The following is a 27,087-nucleotide window of genomic DNA, read 5'->3' as shown; positions in this document are numbered from 1 at the left end:
TGCACCTTTGGGCTACTATTTGTTTTGAGATACCTGTATAAATGATATAACACCTTTAGAAACTGTTGACACTTATACTGCTTTTACACCTAAATCCTGGGTCTGACCCGAGTTTTGGAACACAGGGCTTGATTCAGCTTTGGAAATAGAGTGAGATGTCTCACTCAACTGATCATCTTGGTGAAACCATGCTGCACTGCAGGTGGTACAGAGAGATTTAGATTTAGGAGGGAGCTGTCCAAACTGACATCTAAATTGTAGAGTAATAATAAAGCTGTGCAGTATTTGTGGGCTACATGCAAAAGCAGCCAGTATTTACCTGATGCCCACGTCGGGATTTTGACAGCCGAGATCCTGAGTGCCGGCATCCCATACCCAACCTATATACAGTACACCACAGCTGCTGGTATCTACAGTATGCTTTCCTGTGGGCCTGATTCAGATTTGGAAAAAGAGAGCAAGTAACTGTGCATCCTGGTAATACCATGCTGCACTGCAGGTGGGGCAGATTTAAAATGTGCATAAAGATATAGATTTGGGAGGGGTGTGTCCAACCTGAAATCTAAATTGCAGTGTAAAAATAAAGCTGCTTAGCATTTGTGGGCTACATGCAAAAAAACAAATGAATGTATTTTCATCCCTTGCAATGCAACATGGTTTGTCCAAGTACACAGTTACTTGTTCTGTTTTACTCTGTTCCCAAATCTGATTCAGGCCTTGTGTTCATATGCTGGGACACTATGTTATTATTTTATGAACAATTTCCTTGAACTAACAGACGTAGACCAAACGATGCGTATGTCGCACTGCACGTGAGCAATGATCACATTGTGATTACTGACACACAGAGGAATCCATCGCAAAGTGAATGACATGCTATCAGCCAGTGTTCGCAAAATACGCGCTATAGCACGTATTTACGCGGTACAGGCAGCGAGGAACTCACTAAACATGAGCGAGTCCTGCAGGACGCGCTCTGTTACAGTCGGCGAATAACATTTTCAGCATCTTACTGCGTCCCCAATCAATCAATGCAGCCGGCAACATCTTGTCCAATAGCCACCTGAGACATCCAGCTCCCGGTCACGTGACGCCACCAGCCTCGTTGTCCTGTCCTCACGGATCTCCGTGTATGAGCAGCCCCCACTGTGAGGAAGGCGGGGCTGCCACCTAGCAGCTGATCCCGAGCCTGGAGACTGCCCATGTCTCTCTCTTCTCCATACTACCGCACCACTGCTCAGGGGCTCCGGATCAGGGAGGGCAGCTCTCAGTAGGTACAAAACCTGGTCACTGAGATGGGGAGGGGATGTGTTTGTGTGTACTGTGGTGGGTGTAGGGGGGCACTGCGCAGCTCCTGCTGGGTGTAGGGGGTTACTGCGCAGCTCCTGGGTGTAGAGGAGCACTGCACAGCTCCTGGGTGTAGGGGGGCACTGCACAGCTCATGGGTGTAGGGGGGCACTGTGCAGCCCCAGGGTGTAAACTCCTTGATGTCGAGGCACTGCACTGGCCCTGGGTGTGTGAACACTGCGCAGCTCCTAGGTGTAATTGCACTGCACAGCCCCAGGGTGTAACCTCCTTGATGTAGAGGCACTGCGCACATCCTGGGTGTATGGGGGGCACTGCGCAGATCCTGGGTGTATGGGGGGCACTGTGCAGCTCCTGGGTGTAGGGGGGTACTGTGCAGCTCCTGGGTCTAGGTGCACTGCGCAGCCACAGGGTGTAAACTCCTTGATGTGGAGGCACTGCGTTGCCCCTGGGTGTAGGGGGGGGTACTGCGCAGCCCCTGGGTGTAGGGGGGCACTGTGCAGCCCCTGGGTGTAAGCTTCTGGGTGCAGGGGCAACTGCGCAGCACCTGGGTGTAGGGGGGCACTGCGCAGCCCCTTGGTCTCTGCACTTACCCTCCCCATAATTTGTAATGGGGCCCCGAAATAGTGGAGGAGGACACCGATTTGTTAAAGTAAGGGGTCCCCGGGACCCACAATTTTTTTTCGCTCAGCGCGATCACTGATCAGCATTTGGGGGTGGCGACGGGGGGTGGTCATAAAAACGCAGGCGTATCTGTCCGTTTGAACGCCATTTCTTGGGCGTGCATAAATTAGCCAATGCGATTGCATATGCAGCATGAGAGCTCTCTGCATATGAGGAGACTTGCAGGGTTTCCAACTGGTCAGACTTGTTGTAAATGCTGAGTGACTGCCCAATGTACGTTGATGATACTGATGTTTACGCAGGAGTGCGACATTGGACAAATATGAGAAGACAGCAGTGGGCATCATTGCGTCGCCTGTGCTTTGGCAAGCATTAGCATATTTTAGCAACTGCGATCAGTAGGTGACTGCATCTGCGTTCTCTGCTGAATCAGGCCCAGAGACTTATATTTAACTTAAACAATCAAGGATTGTAAATTTGGTGCTCCAGGTTACACAGTATGCCAGTATCAATTAAGCAATTTTTTATGATTTTTCTTATGTCCTGAATTTATAGAACTAAGACCCTGATCCAGACCCGCTCGCTGCCGCAGGCAGCTCACAGGGTCTGTGGGCGTTTTTTTTTTTTTTTTGTCTCCAGCCCGCTTGCAAAGCTGTGGGTGTCCACCCACAGTTTGTGCGAGCGGGCTGGAGACCGTCGCGATTATCGCGACCATCGGGCTTGCGACAAAACCCTGGGGTAGGGTCTCGACTGCCGCAAGACCGAGTGGACTCCCTACTCTAATAGAGCAGGAAGTCCACAACTGACATCACTAGTGATGTCAGTAGGTCCTCCCACAAACGCCAGGCGTTCCTAAGGGAACACCTGCATTTATGCAGCCACCCCCCCTACCCGCCTACAAAGTGGGGCGAGCTGTCACTCACCATCGACAGCCGCCCCGTCTTCTAGCGAGCCCTGTAGCGACTGAAGTTCAGTCGTTCGGCGGGGCTCGCGCATATGCACTCAGGACGCGGCGCATGCTCAGTGGCCAGATATCGAGCCGCTTGCGAGCGGCTCTGAATCAGGCCCTAAATCTGTTTGAAGATCCCTGTTTGCAAAGATCTTTCTCTGTGGAAATCACACATGAATTATGATACCCAATTATTAGAGCTCACCATTCTTTATAGTATAAGTACTGTGCGGAATCACACCCTTTGCTCTTTAAGGTTAGATATTGCTCAGTGGTTGCTATTTGGCTGTGTTTGAGATTATGCACTAAGGGCCTGAGCGTTGTACGCACACCTGATACATACAGCTCTGATGGTAGGGGGACTGCACACGACCTGTTCTTAGCATGTGCATAACGGGTGCTACGTTGTTGCACACAGTGGCTCTGAAGTCATTTGGGGGCAGGGAAGGGCTGGCGCCAGGCAGGGGGGTTGTATCGCAATTGGCGTCCATTAACACAAGACACCCCCTGCTGCATTAGCGTATGATAGCATCGCTGCTACGTCCAAAGACACAGCAGTGATGCTAACAGCCTACAACTCAATCAGGCCCTAAGAGGACAATATGGCCATAGGGCCTGATTCAGAGCCGGACGCTCTGACAGAGCGCTTGCTCTGAATCAGGGCTGGCCTTCTTGTTTTTTAGAGCAGCCTCGTGGCCGCTCGCATAGCTGTGGGTGACCACCCACAGCTATAGCGAGCGAACATCGGGCTTGCGACGAGACCCTTGTGGTAGGGGCTCGTTGCCGCAAGCCCCAGAGAGCTTTCGGCTCAAACAGAGCCAAAAGCTCTCCCACTGACATCACTTGTGATGTCAGTGGGGCCTGCCCCAGATGGTAGGCGTTCCCATGGGAACGCCTCCGTCTGGGCAGCCACGCCCCCGGCCCGCCCACCAAAGGGGGTGTGCTGTCACTCAACATCGACAGCACGCCCCCTTTGGTACGAGACCCGGAGCGACGGTTTGCCCATCGCTATCCGGTTCTCGCGCATGCGCACGACAGAGCCGGCTCCGTCGTGCGCATGCGCACTGGGCCACCATTGACCCGCTTGCGTAGCAGGTATTAATGTAGGTTGAATGATTACAATATAATAATACCAGCAACATAGGCAAACGCAGGGGGGGGGGTTTCCATCTGCCTGGAAACCTCCCTCCCCAGCACACACCATGACCACAATAGAAATAGTAATATAATAGAATGTTACTAGTGCTGCATGTTCTTCTCAGTATCACAAATGAAATGATTAGCACCACCTGAGGAATTTTTAAAATGTGTCAGCTAGTAATAAATATACCTGTGCACCAACTAGGACATGTGGAAAACATGCACTGTTTGGGGTGTACTGCTATAGACCATCAATAGGGTTAATTATTACTACTGTATAATAATACACTATCCAGGACATAAGGAGACCAATATGTACATATATATGTCCAGGGCAGTGCTAGGTTCCTCTGCTGCTCCCCCAGACTCCTGGACTTGCTCCCATGCTCTGGAAGGATGCCCACATCTGAAGAAAAACATTCTGCTCAGACAGGATGGACCTACTGCCGCATCTAATGACTTACTGTGATCGCTGGTCCTGTATATGCTGGAGTTATGCAACACAATATACTTTGTATGTAACATATTAAAGCTGGATAAGTACTAATTCTGCCCTCTTCATGAACTGGCCACACTCGCTCTAAAATCAAGCATTTGGAAACCCCCCCTCTAGAAATCCTGCGTTTGCCACTGAGCAATATAGTATTTTATATAGATATTGTTATACCTGGATAATATAGTAAAAATAATAGATCTAGTGCACTCCATAAAGAAACAATGAATAAATGATATAGTCCAATAAGAAATGGCAAGTCTTCTTAGGTCTCCTAGAGAGGAATAGCAGCCCGGCACCTTTACAGTCTCATTGCTGAGGACAATTAAATATTTCATGGTGTTTGTCTATGTAACAAACACCAATCATGAAAGTTTCATTGCATGGCTGTTAAACTGGACATAGCAATGAAGCAACTGTAGTTATATCTGTGTATTAATAGTGAGGTAATAAAAGTCCTGGACCTACATTTGCTGTTAAACACCATTCATACATAATAGTCACACATCTCCCCTCCATGGTGATCATTTCTGCCATATGACTAAATGCAACATCACAAAGGGTCATATGTGCTCCCTGGATTGGCTTTGTATTAGGAGAGATGTCACATATAGAGTCACATATAGCCTGTACATAGATGCAAGGAAATGTTTCTAATTAAAAAAAAAAAAAAAAAAAGGATGCATTTTTCCCCAGTGGTTATAGGGCAACATGGGCACCATCTACGGCCCCCTATGTCGTGCACAAAGACAGCAATTTATTTAAACTTCTGCTATACTGTATATGCATAAGGGACTCCTCATCCAAAGGCAGATTAAAAAAATGGCTGATATGTGAAAAGAAAGCCCGCATTACCCATGTGAGTACTCCACTGAAAGCGGTCTGGGACATTCCTTCTGCAACGGGCACTGTGGTCTGGAAAGACCCAGATGCAAAGTAATGTAAAGCTGGGCACACGATGAGCGCTGTGTACCAGGCCGACATATCGAATCCTGGGTAGACATCAGAACTATGTAATGAACAACGGAGCGATCACTCGCTCCATCCTGCTCTAAACTGCATGGCGCCACTTGCGATATCGTCAGGTCTGTGACCACGGCATATCGTGCATACACATTGCATGATATGTCGTTCCAATTTGGCCAAATCGGAACAACACCGCTCCATTCGAAACCCTAGTAAAGCAAAGTGTGATACACACATGACAATTCTGACACATATAATATTGAGAGGACACCGATTAGTGCTTAGAAATAACACTATAAAATTTGATTGCATTTATTCACAAAACATGGGGGTCATTTGGTGTACAAAAGATATCAACAATAACAAACAAGTGAAGATCAATTTTCTAGTTACAACTGTCTGCAGACAAACACTCAGCTAGCAAGAAACACACACACACACACACACACACACACACATTAGTGTAAACAAGGGAAAAAATGTTCAAACCTGCATGAATGCTCCTCATTCCTCTAAAAAGACACAAACATGCAATCACTCAACCAGCTGATATAGGTGTGCTTAATGACAGCAGTGATGTCAGCTTTGGCGGTAATTTGGCTGACTAACCAATGAGAATCAGTGGGGTCATGTTGCCTTCCATCATCCACGTCATGGTGTAATTGCAGCTGGCCTGTACAGTAGCTGGTGCAAACTGTCCACATCTTTTTGTGTGTATATCCAGAGCACTGCTGGTCAGCATAAGCTGCAGCTAAGTGTGCACACTCTTACTGAATATGGCCTATGTGAGAATGACAGCATCTCTGGTCAAATTGGTTGATATGTGCAGGATACACTTGACTCTGCAAATGTTGTGCACAGTCACTCAAAATATAACTCTGTCCGGGAAGTGCCCTTCTACCCTGGTAATTTCAACTTTCCACCTACAGGACACTGGATCGGACACCTATAAATATATTCTCCATTTATGTTTTATATATGTCTACATACATTCTTATCATCCATGATGGAAGGTCATTTGCTATATGATTATTTGAATTAAAATTGGACTATTACAACTTGATGAACAGTCCCATTTTCTATATTATATGGTCTTTATTGGCTTTGTCCAGGGGAATGGACAAAAAGGAGGAAACCATTTCTACACATGTGCAGAATAGATTTCCTTTTTAAACCCTGGGGGATGGACCAGAATGGTAGTGTTGCATAGGATGCGACGATGTCAGGGAAAACCCAGCTGGCTGCAGTTGCAACCCATGTGACTGTGGGGGTCTACGTCAGCTCCTGTCATTTTTCAAACACAGCCTGTAAAGTGACAGTTAGGGACTAATTGGTTGGTACTTTGTCTCTCTCCAAGGTATAGTACATAGACCCCAGTGCCAGTTAATTGGTTAAGAATGTTTGCTACTGTATGCAGAGGTTTTTTTTTTACTTTATATTGTCTGAGTCACTGATTACAATTATGAAGGCTGACAAAGATACTGCTTAGTGCCTAGATATTTCCACCTACATGTGAGTGGATGAGAACTAGTTTCCCCAACTGTGCTAATGATATTACACCATTGTGTTTTCTTCTTTTATATATATTTAAGCATAGATATAAAACTACAATTAATTATTGTGAATATTATTCACATGCATGTAAGGGTGCATACCTTCATCCACATTTCATTCTTGGGTCCCAGTCCTTAAACTATTGCCAAATGCTTAGAAATCTTTTTTTATACTATGGCCCGTATTCAATTTGATGCAAAAAATTTTTGCCGATGATGTAATTTCGCCAGGCGGAAACGTATCGCCGTATTCAATTTGAAAGACTTTCCACCTAGGCGGAAAGTCAATGCAATTAATAGCAGGCGGAAAAAAAGTGCAGAATTGGAGATTTGGGGTGCAACGTTGCGGGAACCCCCGAGCAGCCTTCAGACAGTCCCCCAAAGGTAAACGGTGTCATAAAATGTTTCAAAAACGTAACACCCCAAAAAAGCAATTTCAATTTGGGGGCGAAAAAAAAAATGTTGGGGGACAAAGTTCAAAACTAGCGAACTTGACTCTGTGGGGGTCCCCAAGTATGCCCCGAGTTTTTTTTTTGTGATTGCAGGTGCTTGCGGAAGGTGGATTTTTCGCGATTTTTTAAACTTACCGTATATACTCGAGTATAAGTCGACCCGAATATAAGCCGAGGTACCTACTTTTACCCCCAAAAACTGGGAAAACTTACTGACTCGAGTAGAAGCCTAGTGTGGGAAATGGCAGCAGCTGGTAGTGCCCCCAGTAGTAATCCCCCCCTGGTAGTACCCCCAGTAGTAAACCCCCCTTTTACTGCCCCCTGTAGTAATCCCCCACTGGTAGTGCCCCCTGTAGTAATCCTCCCCTGGTAGTTCCCCCAGTGGTAATCCCCCCTTTAGTGCCCCCTGTAGTAATCCCCCCCTTGTAGTTCCCCCAGTGGTAATCCCCCCTGTAGTAATCGCCTCCTGATAATGCCCCTTGGTGGTGCCCCCTGTAGTAATCGCCCCCTGTAGTCCCCCCCCCCCCCAGTAGAGAGAGACGTGAAGAGAATAAAAAATAAATAAACACTTACCTTAAACTCCCGCTCCTGGTCCCGCCGCTGTCCGCTCCTCCGGCCGCTTTGCATGGGAGAGACGTCGTCATGACGACGTGTCTCCCATCACCCACTGCGGGAGCCGGAAGATGGCTCCCGCAGTGGGAGCAGCAGCAGCCGCTGAGAGTCTGACAGACACCAAACACGCAGCTGCCGGCTCTGGCGGCTGTGTGTTTGGCAGTGTGTAGCGCTGACCGAACTCCGTCCGGTCAGCGCTACACTTGACTCGAGTATAAGCCGAGGGGGTACTTTTTCAGCACATTTTTTGTGCTGAAAAACTCGGCTTATACTCGAGTATATACGGTACCTTTATCAACTTTTAAATATGCTGGCCCCCATTTACAAGAACCCCAAATTTGCTGGGATAAGTTATTTTCTGCAAAAAACCCACCTGAATACTATTCTTCACCACTTGTAAAAAAACGCTATTTGAGGCCGTTTAAAAACACCAAATACCTTCAGCAAGCCAAATCGGGGGTAACCATAGCTAACCCCCATGTCAGAGCATCTTTTGGGGGGTGTCAGGCTGATTTCCCCAAATCTGACATGACTTTCCGCTTGTTTAAGTTTCGGCGGGTCCCATTTTCGCGTACTTTCAAATTGAATACGGGGATACGCGGGCACGTGCACAATACTTTTCAGTCTGCAAAACAGACGAAGTAGGCGAAAAGTCCGGGAGGCAGAAAAGTATCGCGGGTTCGCTCAAATTTAACACAGCTCTATGTATTCTCTTTTTTCTGCCTATGTCTACAGAGTTTTAAAGAGGATCTAATACTGGATATTTTTGTGACCTTTTGAAAATCCATATATTCCACAAGATAGAGCTAATCTCCAGCCTATTTGTCTGTATGTATTTATTTTGGAGAGTTTGTTCCTCTCCCAGCTTGTTGAGTTAGCAGCTGTCATATTGTGTGCAGGGTTATAGGATACTTTCCTGTTGTAATACCAAATAGAATCAGGAACATGTATCTAACGGAAGTACATTAATCATGTTTTATTGTGCAAAATGTGTGCCTGATAAAAGTGCACATTCCTTAAAATGTGGGAAGGGATTTAAACATGGCAGATTATCACAAGTTACCAAAAATAAATATTAGCTGCAGTTTTCATTTAAAAGAACTATTTAGCATTGAGTTACTTTGCATATTGATTATTATTCACATGTGTATTTGCTTTTATATATGCAAGGTTAAGTTACAGCAATGATCAGTCCAATAAGGAATGAATTGTTATGTTTAGTAAAGCAGCTACAAAACAGTAAATCATTTCCATATTCTGAATACCGCACACAGACTAGCCAAGTTTTACAAGGAAAATGCTTGGATTTACATCAATAGTACTTCAGTATTTATTGCCTATGTTTAATTAAGCGTAAGGAAACAATATAAATACATTTTGATACATTTTATTTTCACAGATTACAGTTGGTTCAAGGTATCTCCCTCCTTTCCTGCTAGGAAACACAGTTGCCCTATTACATCTTCATGTGAGGGTTACAAATTGTACATTTCTTAGAATATACAAATTTAAGTATTTAAAATACATGGCTTTCTCTGTATGAATGAATCGGCTACAAATAGGTTGGATGAAACCTGTAAAGTAAAAAGGAGAAATGTATATACAGAATTTGATGTATATAGACAGAGGGGATTAGAAGGTCTGTGTAAAGGTTCGGATTCAGCCCTTGAAAAGAGATTGTTACACATGGCAAACTTTAATATGTACTGTATTAAGACAAGGCATTTGGAGAGAAGATTGCTGAAACTATACATGCAACTAACTAATATGCACTACAAAAACACACAGATAAATCACATTCCATTAGAATAAATAATGCCATATTCTAAGTATATGACTTTGCCAACAAGAGTGAGTTAATATACCTTTAATAAAAGAGGAAAGTGCAGAAAGTAACAGTTTGTACTCTCTAAGCTTATACTAGATCTGTACGCATATACCTTTATGAAGTAGTGCTAATAATGTAATTTAATTTTTCTGAATCCCAAACCAAAATGTTCTGCGTACAAATTTTTTATAAGTTACACAAAGAAACAGAACAGTCCAATATAAATGTCCTTTTCACACTCCTGTTACATTCTCTCTTCGACCTCCTTCTTCCTTCATGGAACATACTGGTCACGCTTAGAAATTAAATGTTGTGGGGAATTGGGGGCATTCTATTTCATGCTCTTTCTGACAGGTACTGGAACCCAACAGGTAGACCAATGCAAACCTCTAGTCTCTAGAACAAATTTCATTTAGAAAAACATTGCAGCATTCCCTGCATGTAGAACTTCTATCACAGAAGGTGTAAACAATGGATGCTAGTAATCAAATCACAACTTTTACAGCATTGCTTATACCCTTTTCAAAAGGATTACTAATACTGGAGTTGTTGATTGACATTTGAAACTACTAACTTCAAACAAACTGGCAGGTTTAATGGGAAGTTGAGGTCAGAAAGGAGAGTCTAAGTAAAAAGAAATTGAAGTGGCCACTGAGGCCAGCTAGCTGAAGAACATGCCCCTAGTTCATCTTCTTGTCATCCGTTGGTGCATACGGAGGAGGCCGCTCCTAATAAAATATAAAAAGGCTGGGTTTTTTGTTTGTTTATCAAGGAATCAATAAAAAAATAATAAAAAAAGACAAAACACTGTATGATCAGTCAAATAGCGATTACCTACACTGCGTATTGTATAACCAATTTCTCCTTAATGAGCATTAACTTAATAATATCTATAAATACCACTTAAAATACTTTAGTATTTGAAAGCTAAAAATGACCAGACTAAATTTCATATATAGAGTATATGTTGGATTCATATGCTTAATGTTCTCGAAAAAATGAAAGCTTAGGAGAAATTTACATTGTTTTGGTGAATTAACAGGGCTTTCAATTTGTATCATGATCAATTTTTTATTTTATCTACACCACTATATAGAGGTAACAAGACAAAATGGAAACCACTTCGCAAAAAAACAAATTGCGCCAACTATATGAAAAGTACCACAAATTTTGATCCACTTGTTCAACAGACTGCATGTGTAATTTAACCAAGCTTTCAAAGTTAAATTTGCATTAAAAAAAAAATACATAATTTATTTTTAAGTTTTTTTTTTAAAAGAAAATATATTTTGACTGCAACCGGAAGCCTTTACTGGGGAAGAGGGGGCAGAGGGACAGATAAAATGTAGGGCTAGGTAGTCTCAGGACGCATTCATTTTGTACAACACACATTTTTTTGCAGGAGCGCAAAACAATTATACAAAATGCATCTGATCAGCAAGGTCATGAACACATTTGTATTCAATATATTCTTATGACTTTCTTAATTATTTACGACCTTATTTTCGTCAACTCGATTCTTATTTATTTTTTTGGTTAGATTTCTTACATTAAGGTGCATTTGGATCTCATCTGAATCTTCACGCCAACCTCTGCATTTGTAGTTCACTTGCAATATTAATTAGAAGCGATTTCTTATTGAGGGGTGCCAGACAGACCTAGATTAGGTCGCTCCTACATGGAAGTAGAGGTTGGTAACATCACAATGACATTACCACATTTTCATAGTAACCTGTTGCGAATTCCACTTCTGCATTCGGGACACAGTGCTGCTATCTAGTTTTATGGATCATCTGTCCAGGAGCTGCACCCAATGGCTTCTCACGCACTATTGGAGCTTATGGCTGTTATTGACAGCCTAACTCTAGCCTGTCAAGGTGCAGGAAAATACCTGCACACCGGTTTTATGGAACACTGACTTACGTCCTCTTGAGTTAAACTGCAGTGCATAGCTACTATGGGAGGATCCTGATTGTGTGCATTTAGAGGTTTTATTCGGCACAAAACAATGCAATATTCTCTATCAGAAGGAATTTTAATGCAGTCACAGGCATACAAACAAATCATTTTGGAAAAGAACCTGTACTCACCATGGGCATGTAGACGTTGTGAGGATTTGCAGGGTTGTAGTATGCACTGGATGCAGCTTCTGCCGCTTTGCCACCTCCTAAAGAAAGAAATTAGGCTACAGTGAACCTCTACTGTCCCATCAACTTGCCCAAATAGTATTTCCTGTTCTTCAACACCATATTTGCTATGATTGTAAGCAAAATATTATGCCATGTTTTACTATAATGAGCTAGAGACCTGTATGAAAACGTGGGTACACAGTCCCATCAAATCTGTTACCATAGTGGATGGCATCAAGCAGCTCCGTGGTGTGCAGTCTTCACAAATTGCATGATCTGCACAGGATTGCGGACCAGCATGTTTCAATAAAAAAGATTTAAGGATGGGGACATCATCAATAGGTGGAGACCTTCAATCGTAAGGGTTTATACATACGGTTGCTGGAACCAAAGCTAGTTAAAATACACAAAGTGTTGTTCTTTGTCCAAGCTTTTCTCAAACAGAGTTCTTAAAACCTTCCCAGCAGCAAAGCGTACAGAGCACGCAATAACAGAGCTGTAAGTATTCTTTCTGGTGACCTGTGCCAGAAAAAGTCTTGGTGCTCCCCCCCATATTGTAAACACGGACAATGCGCCGCAAACGAGTCCCCCAAAAAGAGGCATGGTCTCATGGGGTAGGGGTGGGCCAGACTATAGTATCCCCAATTCACATTACGCCACACAGTCATGCCCCTTATTTACATTACACTACATATTAGTGTCCCTTATACAGCTTACGCTACACAGTAGTAGTGCCACTTGCACATTACGCTACACAGTCATGCCCCTTATTTACATTACACTACATATTAGTGTCCCTTATACAGCTTACGCTACACAGTAGTAGTCCCACTTACACATTACACTACACAGTAGTAGTGACCCTTAAGGTGGGTACACAGACTATGTCACCTGTTCCGGCGGATCGGGCCGACATATCGTCTACATCGGCAAGTGTGTACCCACTATGTTGTACCACTCACCTGCTGCCGCGGGGTCATTCATCGCATCGTCAGATCTGCAGTACATGCTGTTCAATCTGTCAGTGTGATAAACGACGCCAGGCTGGTGAATGGAGCCGGTACAGTCCCTGAAGACAGGGGAGGGGCGGAGCACATGCGGCAGGCAGCTGCAGCACTGCCTGCTGTAATGTGTATTTGTAGTAGTGTGCCCGTCAGAGAAGGAGCCGGACGCACTGCTAGTATAATAAATTGCAGCGGGCAGTAGAATACAGCTGGGGGCGCATACTCGATCAATGATCACGGGCGGAGGCAGCCAGTTCCGCCCTCAGGGCATGTGCACTCCGTGCAGACGCTGCGGCCACACCTCAGTAGTTACGGCCTTGCTTAACAAGTGTTTTTCATAAATCCCTATTTAGAATCTGTGTATTCAACGCCTGACAGAATGTGACCTATAACACGATTCACCTAGAGCCTTAACGGCTTCTAGGGTAGGTCACAAATTATACAAGTATTGTTTCTCTCTAGGTTGGTACTGATCACATGGAATAGAATAATATAACCAATGATTGAGTTTATTTTCTATGGAATAATTTTAATGAGTTATGGGAACCAGAAATATTGCGATTTAGTTGAAAGGTACAAGAATAATTCATTATTTTCCATACAGTGGGATGCATTATGCAAGCCACATTTTTCCTTGTGCTTGGCTACAAATCACCTAATTAACCCCTAACTGGCTAATATTTTTACGGTCAAATAAAGTAAAAGGAAAGGGGAAGAAAGGAGAACTCACAGCACAGGTAACAATAACACCATAATGTCAAGTTTAAATTGAAAGTTATTGTGGATAATTATCAATCAAAGCTTGAAAAAAAAGGGAAAGGGGGGCGCTATCTCCACAGTATTACCATAAACCCATGTGTGTAAGTATATAGGAATTGTGGTGGTGCTGCTCAGAGTAAAAGGATACAGAATACAAAAAGGGAAAAGGTCCAAGGACCAGATCCAAGACTCTATAGTGGAGCACTCTTATAGCTAATCAGTATAAATAAAATATAACTTTTAATGAATATTATTTATAAAATTGGACTTACATGACACACAAACACTGAACATTATAGAGAAATGGAGTGTGAGGGAGAAACTTTTTTATCCCTGTGAGGACGGCGAAATATAAAGACAATACAACACACATTCTCAAAAAATACACAATACTAGATAGTATTGGTGCGACAAAGACAGTGTATAAAATCCACCCAGGTCATGTAAATGTTCAAGGATTAGTAATCAAATATTTGTATAATTAAAGAGAAACAAAGTTATCATTTGGACAAGCTTACCCCGTAATGAAAAAATCTCTGGGAATGATCGTAATAGACGTCAGATCCTGTAAATGGATCAAATAATATAGAGATATACCATGTAGTACAGAAAGAAGAAAATGGAGGGGTAAGAGAAAACCTGATCCATCACAGAGTTCTGCTGCTTGCCATTATGCTATTGGAGAGAATGGGAAGTGAGAGACCCGTGTATCACAGTAACCCCACGAAATTAAAGTAAGGTCACGACCCTGTAGCAGGCATTCAATTCAATCCCCTACTTGTCATACTAAATTAGCATTGGACAAATGAGGGGGGAAGTTACTGGGCTGCAGGCGGGAGGTGAAAAGAAAACGAGGTCAAAGTATACCATTAGTTATTATTAGCCTTAAAACAGCCACAGAGAAAGGTTAAATTATAGTGGCATTTGTACCATATAGTATAGAAAGACAAAAGTATGGGGTGTCAAAAACCCGTTCCGTCAACAAGTTCAAGGAGTCAGCTGACACCTTCCGTGATCAAGCCATGCAGGCGAAACGCGCGTCGGTCCCCAGGGTGCCCTGCATGTGCACAATGTAGGACACCCCTACACCCAGGTCGTCTTTTGGATTTAATTATTTAACTTTATTTGGAGACCTTTCTTGTATGTAGCGTATATGGCTCGTATACTTTACATGCAGTCCCTGTGATTCAACATTGCCAGACTGCATATACAAAATCGATAATTTCAATGTGAATTTTATATTATACTTTCAGGGTCTCTGCCGATTTATGAGCATTATATCAAGAACACTGCATGATACATTTTACTGATAAGCTATCAGGTTAGATCTCTCATAATAGACAAGATATATATGTCAATTTATACCACTAGTTTCAGAATCATTTTTGGAAACTATTTATTGCTGGCAAGCTGCCACTTTATTTATTTACAACAGATAAAGATATTGAATTTAATATGTGCAAAGAGATTTAGGCCTTCATTCAGAGCCGCTCGCTAGCGGCCGTACGCTCGTTCCGAGCGATGTTCGCACATCTGCGCATGCCTACGGATTTTAGTACGCATGCGCGAACCAGTCAGTGCGGCCGAAAATCGTTTGTACGCTATATAGCGAGTGCCTGCTATTTTGAGTGACAGAATGAGGCGTATGTGGGTGGTAACAGGGGAAGGTGCTTGTAAACGGGGGAGTGGAATTCGAACGCAGGCGTGCTTAAAGGTCAAAACGGGCGTTTTAAGGGAGTGCATAATTAATACAGCAGCGTCATTGACCACGTCACTTGGTTTTTTTTAACTCAGAACTGCTCGCAAAATAGCGGTTGAAAAAACCAACCACAAGAATAGCGAGCAGTTCATACGCTGTTCGATGTACTCGGTTAATCTAATAAATAGCGGACATGACGTATGGTGCGAGCGGCTAGGGGGCGTTTTTAACAAATAAACGAGCGTATGTTTTGCACGCTCGTTCAGACCTAGAGGTGTGAACAGACTGCAATTTGCGAACGGATCATTTGAATAGCCACCCCTTGTTATTGAACGAACGACCGCAAATAGCGAACGGCTCTGAATCAGGCCCTTAGTACCATTTCATATGATTATATACTTGTACTAGCAAAGGGTATACTCTTCTCTGTACACTCCTATCTCTCCCCACCTGCAGCCGAGTAATTTCCCCCTTTTTCTTTTGTCCTATGCTAAATTAGCAAGACAATAAAGGGGTAGAAACAAATGTATGCAAAAGGGGTCTGATATTGACTATATTTTTTCTTGGGGCTACTGTGAAGCACGAGTCTCTCACTTCCCAGCCTTTGCTTATTGCAAGATGGGAAGCAGCAGAACTTGTTGACGGAACGGGTTCTTGACACCCCATACTTTTGTCTTTCTATACAAATGCCACTATAATTTAACCTCTCTCTGTGGCTGTTTTAAGGCTAATAATAACTAAAGCTATACTTTGACCTCGTTTTCTTTTCACCTCACGCCTGCAGCCCAGTAACTTCCCCCCTCATTTGTCCAATGCTAATTTAATATGACAAGTAGGGGATTGAAATGAATGCCTGCTACAGGGTCGTGACCTTACTTTAATTTCGTGGGGTTACTGTGATACACGGGTCTCTCACTTCCCATTCTCTGCAATAGCATAATGGCAAGCAGCAGAACTCTGTGAAGGATCAGGTTTTCTTATACCCCTCCATTTTCTTCTTTCTGTACTACATGGTATATCTCTATATTATTTGATCCATTTACAGGATCTGACGTCTATTACGATCATTCCCAGAGATTTTTTCATTACGGGTTAAGCTTGTCCAAATGATAACTTTGTTTCTCTTTAATTATACAAATATTTGATTACTAATCCTTGAACATTTACATGACCTGGGTGGATTTTATACACTGTCTTTGTTGCACCAATACTATCTAGTATTGTGTATTTTTTGTGAATGTGTGTTGTATTGTCTTTATATTTCGCCGTCCTCACAGGGATAAAAAAGTTTCTCCCTCACACTCCATTTCTCTATAATGTTCAGTGTTTGTGTGTCATGTAAGTCCAATTTTATAAATAATATTCATTAAAAGTTATATTTTATTTATACTGATTAGCTATAAGAGTGCCCCACTATAGAGTCTTGGATCTGGTCCTTGGACCTTTTCCCTTTTTGTGTTTAATATTTTTACGGCTCAGAAAATAGGAGTTATGGTATGACATACCTTTGTTAACTCCTTTTCTTCGAGGTCCATGGGGTCCACAGCCATCACATTGGGGTTTATGGATTCATCCAGGCACCAAACAGTTAATCCAAGCTTTCAGCTCCCAGGATGCACTAGGTCCTCCCCCATATACCCTGCCCCTGGTCACAGGGCGTCAGTTTGTCACAAAGCCCACCAAGAGAAGGCAAAAAGAAGTAAGAAGGAAGGACATATGTTCTCTAGACATTCTCTCCACGAGGGAAACACTCAAGAGATACAACAAAACTACCCATTAACACTAGGGCCCTCATTCAGAGCCGGACGCTCAGAGCAGAGCGCACGCTCTGAAAGAGGGCCATCCTCCATAATTATGGAGCGTCCTCCTGGACGCTCGTATAGCTGTGGGTCACCACCCACAGCCTATACGAGCGTGCAGGTTGATGGCCGCGATGGTCTTGACCATCGCGACCATCGCCACTGCGAGCCGGAGCCTGCAGTTGAGTTTCTCAACCGCAAGGCCCGGAGTGATTTTGGCTCTATCAGAGCCAAAATCACTCCCACTGACATCACTAGTGATGTCAGTGGGCCGGCTTCTGACGGTAGGCGTTCCCTTGGGAACGCCCCCGTCTGGGAGGCACGCCCCCGGCACGCCCACCAAAGGGGGCGTGCTGTCAATCAACATCGACAGCACGCCCCCTTTGATTAGACACAACGAGCGAAGGAAAGTCCTTCGCTCGTCGCGTCTGGCGCATGCGCACGACGGAGCTCCCGCCGTCGTGCGCATGCGCAGTGCACACCATCGACCCACTTGCGAGCGGACAGCCGCTCGCGAGTGGGTCTGAATCAGGCCCTCCTGTGGACCCCATGGACCTCGAAGAAAAGGAGTTAACAAAAGGTATGTCATACCATAACTCCTATTTTCTTCTTCGGGGTCCATGGGGTCCACAGCCATCACATTGGGGATATACACAAGCAGTAACCCCTAAGGGCGGGAATGCTCCTGTGTCTCGGAAGAAAGGAGGATCCTGCGCTGAAAGGAGGGATCCTGAGAGGCAAAGGTGTCAAATGCATAATGTTTTATAAAGGTGTGGACAGACGACCACGTGGCTGCCTTACACGATTGTTCCGCAGACGCGCCCCAGGTGCTGCCCTCGAAGGACCCACAGACCGCGTAGTGTGTGCCCTGATCGAGTCTGGCATCCTACGACCCATCTCAGTATATGCCTGTGATATGGTCATACGAAGCCATCTTGCTAAAGTCTGCTTATTGGCTGGCCATCCCCGCTTATGGCAGCCATAAAGAACGAAAAGAGAATCAGACTTCCTCAACTTGCTGGTGCGCTCCACGTAAATACGTAAAGCACGTACAACATCCAGGGAAGCCTCACCTAAGGACAGACCTGACACATGAAAAGCTGGGACCACAATTTCTTTGTTTATAGGAAATCGTGATACCACCTTAGGGAGATATCCTGCTTGGGTCCGCAGCACTCCTCTATCCTGGTGGAAAACCAGAAAAGGAGAACGAACTGACAAGGCCGCCAAGTCGGACACTCTACGAGCAGAAGCAATGGCCAAAAGAAAAATTGTTTTGCTGTTAACCATTTGAGATCTACTGACTCTAATGGCTCAAAGGGGGAAGCCTGTAAAGCCTTAAGAACTAAAGACAGGTCCCATGGTGCTACCGGAGGAACAAACGGAGGCTGCAACCTCAAAACTCTCTGAAAAAAGGTTTTAACATCAGGCAACGAAGCAACGCTACGCTGGAACCAAACTCCAAGCGCAGAAGCCTGCACTCTTAGGGAGGCCAGATGAAGACCCTGCTCTAACCCTGACAGGAAAAAAGCAAGTACACGGGAGATCCTAAACACACTAGGATCATATTTTCTCAGTTTACACCACTGAAAAAAAGCACGCCAAACCCTATAGTATACCTGGGCCGAAGAAGGCTTTCGTGCCCTCATCATGGTCTTTATTACTGGCTCTGACAACCCTTTGGCTCTTAACACGGAGGCCTCAAGGGCCATGCCGTCAAAGCTAACCGAGGGAGATCCGGATACCAGCAGGGACCCTGTAGCAGCAGATCTCGCCTGAGAGGAAGCGGCCAAGGCGTGTCCACTGAGAGGTTTTGTAGATCGGTAAACCAATGGCGCCTGGGCCAAGCAGGGGCTATCAATATCACCATGGCGTCTTCTTGATCGAGTTTTCTGACCACCCTGGGAAGAAGAGCTAGAGGCGGAAAAAGATACGCCAGCCCGAACTTCCACCTTACTGACAACGCATCCGTGAAGTCTGCCCGTGGGTCCCTGGTCCTGGACCCGTACCTGGGGACCTTGTGGTTGCGATTTGAGGCCATAAGGTCTATCTCTGGAAGACCCCATCTGTCCACTAAGACCTGGAATACTTGCGGGTGGAGAGCCCACTCCCCCGCGTCTATGTCCTGCCGACTTAGAAAGTCTGCCTCCACATTCTGTACTCCTGGTACAAAAACTGCCGTTATCGCAGTAAGATGACGTTCTGCCCATACTAGGATCCTTGACACTTCTGCCATGGCTCCCCGACTTCGGGTGCCTCCCCGCCGATTTAGGTAAGCTACTGTGGTAACATTGTCAGACTGTACTTGCCCTGGCTTGCCGTGCACAAGATCCTGGGCTTGTACCAATGCCCTGAAAACTGCCCTCAGTTCCAGTACATTTATGGGTAGACAACTTTCTGCCCTTGTCCATCTTCCCTGGAAGACATGTGGGCCTAAAACTGCTCCCCAACCCCGAAGACTGGCATCGGTGGAGAGGTGAGTCCAATCCGGTAATCAAAACGGCGACCCTGGTTGAGGTGGTCCATCGGAGAGGTGAGTCCAATCCGGTAATCAAAACGGCGACCCTGGTTGAGGTGGTCCATCTGTAGCCACCAGGACAGGGACAACTGACCTCTGGGGAGAGGAAGATCTTCTGAGATTTTATCGACCGATAATCCCTGTTCCAGCGTGAGAGAACCCACTTTTGCAACGGCCGGGAGTGGAATTGTGCATATTGCACCATGCTGAAGGTGGATACCATTGACCCCAGCACTCGCATGGCCGCATGCACTGATACCTGCCTGTTGTGTAAAAGATTGCGTATGCGCCCCTGTAGGACCGCAATCTTCTCTTCCGGTAAATACAATCTCTGCTTTACCGAGTCCAGTCGTGCTCCTAAGTGCACCAACTGTTGTGCTGGTTGAAGGAAGGATTTCTTCCAGTTCACAATCCAACCGTGCCTCTGTAAACAAGAGACATCTCGAGATGCCTCATCAACTCCTGCGGAGACTGCCCTAGCAGAAGGAGATCGTCTAAGTAAGGCAAAACTCTGATGCCCTGGCACCTGAGGGCTACCATTATCACCGCCATGACTTTGGTAAAAACCCGGGGGGCTGTGGATAGGCCGAACGGTAATGCCTGAAACTGAAAATGGTCCTGCCCTACTGCAAACCGCAGAAACTGTTGATGGGATACCACAATGGGCACATGTAAATAAGCGTCTTGAATATCGAGGGATACCATGAAATCCCCTGGTTCCTAGGCTAATAATATTGACTTCAGTGTCTCCATATGAAACCTGGGTACCAGTATGAACGTATTGAGGTCCCTTAAATTTAGAATTGGTCGGAAAGACCCATTTGGCTTCCGAACCAGAAACAGGTTGGAATAAAACCCCTTTTGAACCTGTTCCTGTGGCACTTGGACAATCATCAATGTCCTCAAAAGGGAGTGAACAGCTTGCTGTATAGGCTACGCTTTCACCGACCCCACAGGCAGGGTACGGAAAAAAACCTTTGGGGCGGACTTCTCCAAAACGTTAGGGCATAACCCTGGGAAACTATTTCCCGAACCCATGCATCTGTTGTTGTGAGACGCCAGACGTTCGAAAACCGAAGAAGTCGGCCTCCTACCCTGGGATAGCCAGGGGGAGGCCTGTCCCATCAGGCCACGGGTTTATCCTGTGGCTTGGAACCCGGGCGTTTGGTTTGCCAGGGCTTTTTAGGTGATGGCTTTCTACCAACACCTGCTCTACCAAAAGGCTGCCCTCTGACCTTCCCCTGAGGCCGAAAGGTACGAAAGGAAGAAGACCTTTATCTAGACCCTGATGCTGAGGGTAACCCTGCAGCCTTAGAGGCTGCCACCGAGGCTACAATTTTGTCCAATTCTGAACAAAAAAGAACAACTGTGAAGGGTAGAGACTCTAAGGCCCTCTTGGACCCTGAATCAGTCTTCCAATCTTCCAATCTCTTAACCACAATGCTCTACGAGCGACTACAGAGGCTGCTGAAGCTCTGGCGGACAATATCCCTGCATCTAGAGCTGCCTCTCCAAGGTAAGAAGAAGCCTCCTTCACATAGGAAAATATATCCTGCTTTTCTTTCTACAACTCAGGCAAGAACTCGGCCAAAGCCTTCATCCATTCTTCTATGGCTCTAGCCACCCAGGCTGTAGCCATTGCCGGCCGGGTAGCTGCCCCTGAGCTTGAAAAAATCGTCTTAAGGCAACCCTCCAGCCTCTTATCAGTAGGATGTTAAAGGGAACAGGCTGAAGGTACTGGTAAAGTGGAAGACTTTATTAAATGTACCACATGCGTATCCACTGATGGTGGAACCTCCCATTTAGAACACTGCTGAGAAGAAAACGGATATAAAGCCGAAATCTTTTTAGCCACATGGAACCTCTTGTCCGGAGCCTTCCAAGCTTCGCCCAAAAGTTCCGATAAATGCTCCGACCCGGGAAACTCCGCTTTGACCACCCTCTGGCGCTTAAACACCGGAGCCTTCTTATGTATAGGCTCTGCCTCCTCGATATTCAAAACCGATTTGACCGCCCTAATTAAGAATGGGACATCAGCCACTGGGAAAAGATCCCCCTCTTCTGTGGAGAGAGATCCCTGAGAGGATACTTCATCCTCCTCAGAAGACAAATCAGAATCTGTGTTCTGACTTGCCTGTGTAGCCAAACGCCTTCTAGCTTTTGGCCGTACAACTCTCTAAAACAGCGAATGCATAAGCCATTTTGCACAAAGTCCTGAGAGGACAAACCTGCCTTACGGGCTACACATGATATCAAAAGAGGGGCCTCAGCCACCTGCCTTTCAGAATCTTTTGACATATTTAAAAGTCTAAAATTATATATATATATATATATGTGACCCCATCCCACACACCGGCTGCAGGGAGAGAAACAGTAATGAAATGTAAGCAATACATACACACAGTTTCACAGGTCACAAACAATGCATATATACTTAGCAGAGTCTATGCAATTTGTTTAGGCTCCCATGCACTATAATTAGCAAAGCCTAGTAGCATATATGGAGCTTCTGTATAAATGATCCCAAAGGAGAAGTATACAGGGAGACTGACCCAATTGCTTCCTGAGCAAAAGCCATAGAGAGCACTGAGGGCCTGATTCAGACCCGCTCACGAGCGCCGAGCGCTCGCAAGCGGGTCGATGGTGCCCTAGTGCGCATGCGCACGACGGAGGCTGCTCCGTCGTGCGCATGCGCGAGACCCAGATAGCGACAGGGAAGCCGTCGCTCCGGGTCTCGCACCAAAGGGGGCGTGCTGTCGATGTTGATTGACAGCACGCCCCCTTTGGTGGGCGTGCCTGCCAGACGGAGCCGTTCCCATGGGAACGCGTACTGTCTGGGTCCGGCCCCACTGACATCACTAGTGATGTCAGTGGGAGTGATTTTGGCTCCGATAAGAGCCAAAATCACTCCAGGGCTTGCGGTCACCGAGACCCTACTGCAGGGTCTCGTCGCAAGCCCGATGGTCTTGACCATCGCGACCATCTTTTTGGCCGCTCGCATCTTTTTGGCCGCTCGCATAGCTGTGGTCACGCACAGCTATGCGAGCGGCCAGGAGGCCGCTCCAAGTTTAGGTAGGAGGGCCCTGATTCAGAGCGAGCACTCTGGTCAGAGCGTCCGGCTCTGAATCAGGCACCGAGTGTGGTCTGTAGCCGACTCAAATAGGAAGCTGGGTGGAGCAACCCAAAAGCGGGACCTCAGGAGGGCCGTAGTTCGGGTTGGGCTAGGGGCCACCGGGGAAGCGTGCCTCCCCTATGCTGTATGGACCACCCGGCAACTGACATGGCTGATGCGACCATGTCAGGGAAAGCCCAGCCTGTCGTGGTCTCATCTAATGCAACCAAGTCAGGCAAGTGGTTAAAACAGCTTAAAAACTGCTTAAAAACATTGGAAGGTACCAGTGTTTACGTCTATGCTGCTAAGGAACAGGAACGCAAACTTCCTTGCTATCATAAATGTATATTACCACATTCTAATCTGGCATACCAGGTTCTGCCCATCCTGAGGGAACAGCAGGTGCTGGAGCTCCACAGTAGGGTGGTCCTGGATACGGGGGTGGAGGGGCCATGTACATAGGGTTCATCTCAGGTGGCTGGGGATACATGCCAGGTCCTGTGACAGAAAAGAAGAAAAAAAAAAATGTATGTAAAATTTTGGCATAACTACATAGCACAATTCTAAACAATATGAGACAAAACAGATGGGTATATCATAGCAATCAGAAAAGTTTAGGTTAGCTAAAATGTTCCACTAAAGAAAGTTAACATATTAAAAATAAAACAAAAAAGCTTGAATGCCTAACAATAAAACAAGGAGACATTTATTAAACACACCATATACAGAAACTAAAATAAAATGTTCTAAAATAATAAACCATTATTATTAATTATAATAAAGAATAATAATAATAATTATTATTATTATTATTAAAGCTAGGTAGACTGGTAGAGGGTCCGATTAGTTGAGGGGGGGTGTAGTCAACATGTCATTAGGTTCATTTTATACTGTCTATATTGGTAAAATGACAACAGATGACATATCTACATTGTCAAAAAATCCACTATACAAATGTTAACTGTCAACTTTTCCACATGTTTACTTTATGGAAGCGTCAGCATGTCCCAATTCGACAATGAACATGTTGACATGCTGTACTCTACGTTATGACTGCAGACATTAAAAAATGTTGACAAATCATAACAAACCCGTCAAGGGAGTGAGTTCTAGAAGAGTGGGGCACACCGTATGAAATCTTATAAGTGAGAGGAAATTACAAGGGTGATGGTGATTCACCAGAGGAGCTGAGAAGCAAGAAGGAAATGTGGACAAAGAGGAGGTTAGCCATGTAGGGGGTGGGCAGGAGTGGTTTAAAGTTTTGTAAGTAATTTCAAGGGGTTTGAACTGGTTTCTAAGGCGGATTAGAAGCCCGGTCGCAGAGGTGGGAGACAGACGCTGCAAGCCTGGAGAGTAAAATGAGGTGAGCAGCAGCAGCAACATTAAGGATAGACTGAAGTGGGGGAGGCAAGAAAGAGAAAGACCAGAACGGTGGAGGCTACAGAAGTCTATCTGTGAAATTATGAGAGTAAATGAGCATTTTAAATCAAGGGAATGGTCTGCATAATGGAGATGTTCCAAAGGTGAAAGTTGCAAGCATGAGACGTGTGTATATGGACAGTGAAGTGATACAGTAAAGTAAAAAATGACACAGCGGACTTGAAAAACAGTATAGAGAAAGTGTGAGAGAGATATGAAGGGACTACTGGAAGGGGGGAAACAATGAGTTAGGTATTGGCCATGTTAAGCTTCAGAAAACAATGCAGATAGGCAGTATGAGATGCAGATACTGTACTGTAGGCAGCTGGAGATGCAAAAGAGGATGAACGGGAATAATAAACATATAGATGATACTGGAGGCAGCAGGATATTTTCAAGGGACGAGGTGTAGAAGGAGAATAATAGGGGGCCAAGAATGGACTAATGGAGGAAGTGATGGAGTGGAGATGGTGGTAGGGTGTCAGGAGTCTGAAAAGGAGAAGTTGCTAAGCCAGGAGATGAACCATGAAAGGACAGAGTCATGGGGATATATTATGTAAATGATCACCAGGTTACTAACTACTTTGTTACTCCTAATGTACCCACCCTTAGCATTCCTCTAAGTGGTGTACATCCCCATTGTCAGTGCCTCCATCCAAGTACTTATGGGAAAACCCAATGGTTAATGTAGTATATTAACACAATATACAAATTCAGTTGACTTTGGAATTACATTCACCACCTGCTTCCTTTCTCTCAGCAGAAGATTGCTGAACTGGAACTTCCCTAAGCTTCTGTTTCCGGGTAAATATTACACAATAATAAACTGTTATAAGTTTCCTTTATAAGAAGGAATGGCAACAATATTCACATGTGGTACATTTGAACATTACAATAGGTAAGCACAAGAATAAAATATTTGTGTTTCTTCTATAAATAAGGCATCCAATACTCTAAGCCAGCACTTGACACATTTTTCTAAAATCTAGGAGCCAGGATGAAAGTGTAGGAGCCAGACCACTGTCCCCCCAAAAAAAATTACAGGAGTGAGTGAGGACACAGCTCTGTGTGTTATGCAACTGTTATACACACTATACGAGTCCACAAAATGGTCACAGTTGAATGGATACAGTAAAATGGAGGCCCCCTCACTGCTCTGCACAGCTCCCCTGCTCCACCCTCCAGTAATATCGGACCACATTTCACATAAAACAATGGTGCCAGAAAGTACAACAAAACCCCCCTCCCCTCATGGTCACACCACTATCCCTCTGAAGCCGCTCCGCAATCCCTGGCCACGCATAGACCCTACTACCGGAGATCGCTATACAACCGGAGATAAGAGACAGTAGACAGCTGGGACGTACAGGAGGATCAGCGTAGACTGAGACAGACAGCATGGATCAGAGCAGGATGGAGAGGAGTCATCAGCGCAGGCCGGGCCGGACACAGGCACAGCAGTCACCGCAGACGATACTCAGCACATGCACTCCTGTGCATGATATGAACATCGCAATACTATAGGTACGAATGTCCGCCACAGCTGGTGAGGATCTGCTTCCTCCTTTGCTGCAAAATCTAGTAGCCAGGCAGCAAAATCTGGTAGCCATGGCGACCTGTCCCCCGGGATTTGTCAAGCCCGGCTCTAAGCTTACTTGCTCTAGCAAGAAAATGACTTAAACCTATGGAATGTCCAGCTTACTTCATGATTTAAAATTTGTCTCTGTTAAATGTTCAGTAGTCTTTATAAAGCCCTACTGCGGAGCTTCCACTATAAGCATTTAAATAGTCTCGGTAAGTCTCCAAACTATTAAAGGATGCTCTGTGTTGACATCAAAGTCCAGGTCCTGTAATAACTATGCGGATGCCTTGGAGGATAATGAATCTCACCACTTGAATAACAATCTTCTGTAGGGTATTGTAAAACCAGAGCACTAGACCGTGTGCAGTTAATTTATCCAATCACCATAAACTGCTGGTGTAAATACTGAAGTTAAAGTTTCAGCTGCAAGGATGATTTAGAATAAACCCCCTCTGATTTTTCTCTACACACCCCGAAACTCAGTAGTAAACTGCTGTACATTAGTAGCCATACTCTCTACTTTGTTATGATGCAGTCTCAGATCACTTTATTTCCTCCTCCCAGATAGATGTGCAGTATATGACCCCAGATTATGGCTGGGCACTTAGTCTCTGGGAATAATTTGGCTTAATAATATTCCCTATGTGGGAGCTGATGCATCTGTGTATGTGCCAGCCTGTTCAACGCCGTCTGCCTGTCACCGCTTCCCCTCAGCGCTGCTCCTTGTAACCGCGCTGCTGCTTCTGCCTTCAGTGCTCCGGAGCAGCCCCACCTCCTGGCCCCCTTTCTCCTATTGGCTGCCGGCCGAGCTCCTATGAGCTCCGTGCCTCCTGGTAGCAGCCCCACACTGGCGCCACTAACGCTACTCCTGAGCACCGCCACGGTGAGTAGTGATGTGCGCGCTGGAGGGTGAACCGCAGTAGTTCCCTCTCCGGCTCTGCCCCCTGGCAGCTCATCGCCGGTCACTGGCTGCCCGGGTCACAGGAGGGCAGGCACTGGAGGGAGGGATCAGCAGACTGGCCGGCAAAGCCGCCGGCCGTTCTATTTATACCCCCGGCTATAGAGGCACGTGAACCTTACATAGGCTGCGAGCCTCTCTCCTTCCCGCCTGCAGCACGAGCCACTGATGCTCGCGCTGCTTCTA

The 27,087-nt window shown here is 45.3% G+C and overlaps 2 protein-coding genes across 2 annotated transcripts in view; both read right to left on the bottom strand.

Moving 5' to 3' along the window:
* Positions 1 to 9,465: 9,465 nt before the first annotated feature.
* The window catches only part of WBP2NL (WBP2 N-terminal like), a 44,208-nt gene continuing 26,586 nt past the window's right edge, over positions 9,466 to 27,087 (bottom strand). The window contains exons 6-8 of the mRNA XM_088468060.1: positions 23,315 to 23,440; positions 12,013 to 12,089; positions 9,466 to 10,650 (exon numbers count right to left, since the gene is read on the bottom strand). Of these exons, the coding sequence (XP_088324186.1) occupies positions 10,603 to 10,650; positions 12,013 to 12,089; positions 23,315 to 23,440 (251 nt within the window). The 3' untranslated portion in view covers positions 9,466 to 10,602. The remainder of the gene's footprint in view (positions 10,651 to 12,012; positions 12,090 to 23,314; positions 23,441 to 27,087) is intronic.
* Positions 17,706 to 22,308, bottom strand: LOC148532289 (uncharacterized). Its single transcript, XM_088468090.1, has 2 exons — positions 20,248 to 22,308; positions 17,706 to 19,806 (listed from the first exon to the last, which is right to left on the bottom strand). Exons 1-2 carry the CDS (start codon positions 20,533 to 20,535, stop codon positions 19,000 to 19,002), a joined length of 1,095 nt encoding a protein of 364 aa, XP_088324216.1. The 5' UTR covers positions 20,536 to 22,308; the 3' UTR covers positions 17,706 to 18,999.

Source organism: Taudactylus pleione, unplaced genomic scaffold (genome assembly GCF_031769625.1).
Source record: "Taudactylus pleione unplaced genomic scaffold, aTauple2 ptg000080l, whole genome shotgun sequence".
In the NCBI taxonomy this organism is placed as follows: Eukaryota; Metazoa; Chordata; class Amphibia; order Anura; family Myobatrachidae; genus Taudactylus; species Taudactylus pleione.
The sequence above is the reverse complement of the archived record's forward strand: the minus strand, read 5'-3'. Positions and strand labels throughout refer to the sequence as shown.

Bases quoted from the DNA above. Each gene is read 5' to 3' on its own strand.
- LOC148532289 (XM_088468090.1), bottom strand. From the start codon at position 20,535: ATGGTATCCCTCGATATTCAAGACGCTTATTTACATGTGCCCATTGTG. The intron at 19,807-20,247 runs GTTGGATTGTGA...TCGCCGTTTTGA, and splicing joins CTCTTGTTTACAGAGGCACG to TTACCGGATTGGACTCACCT.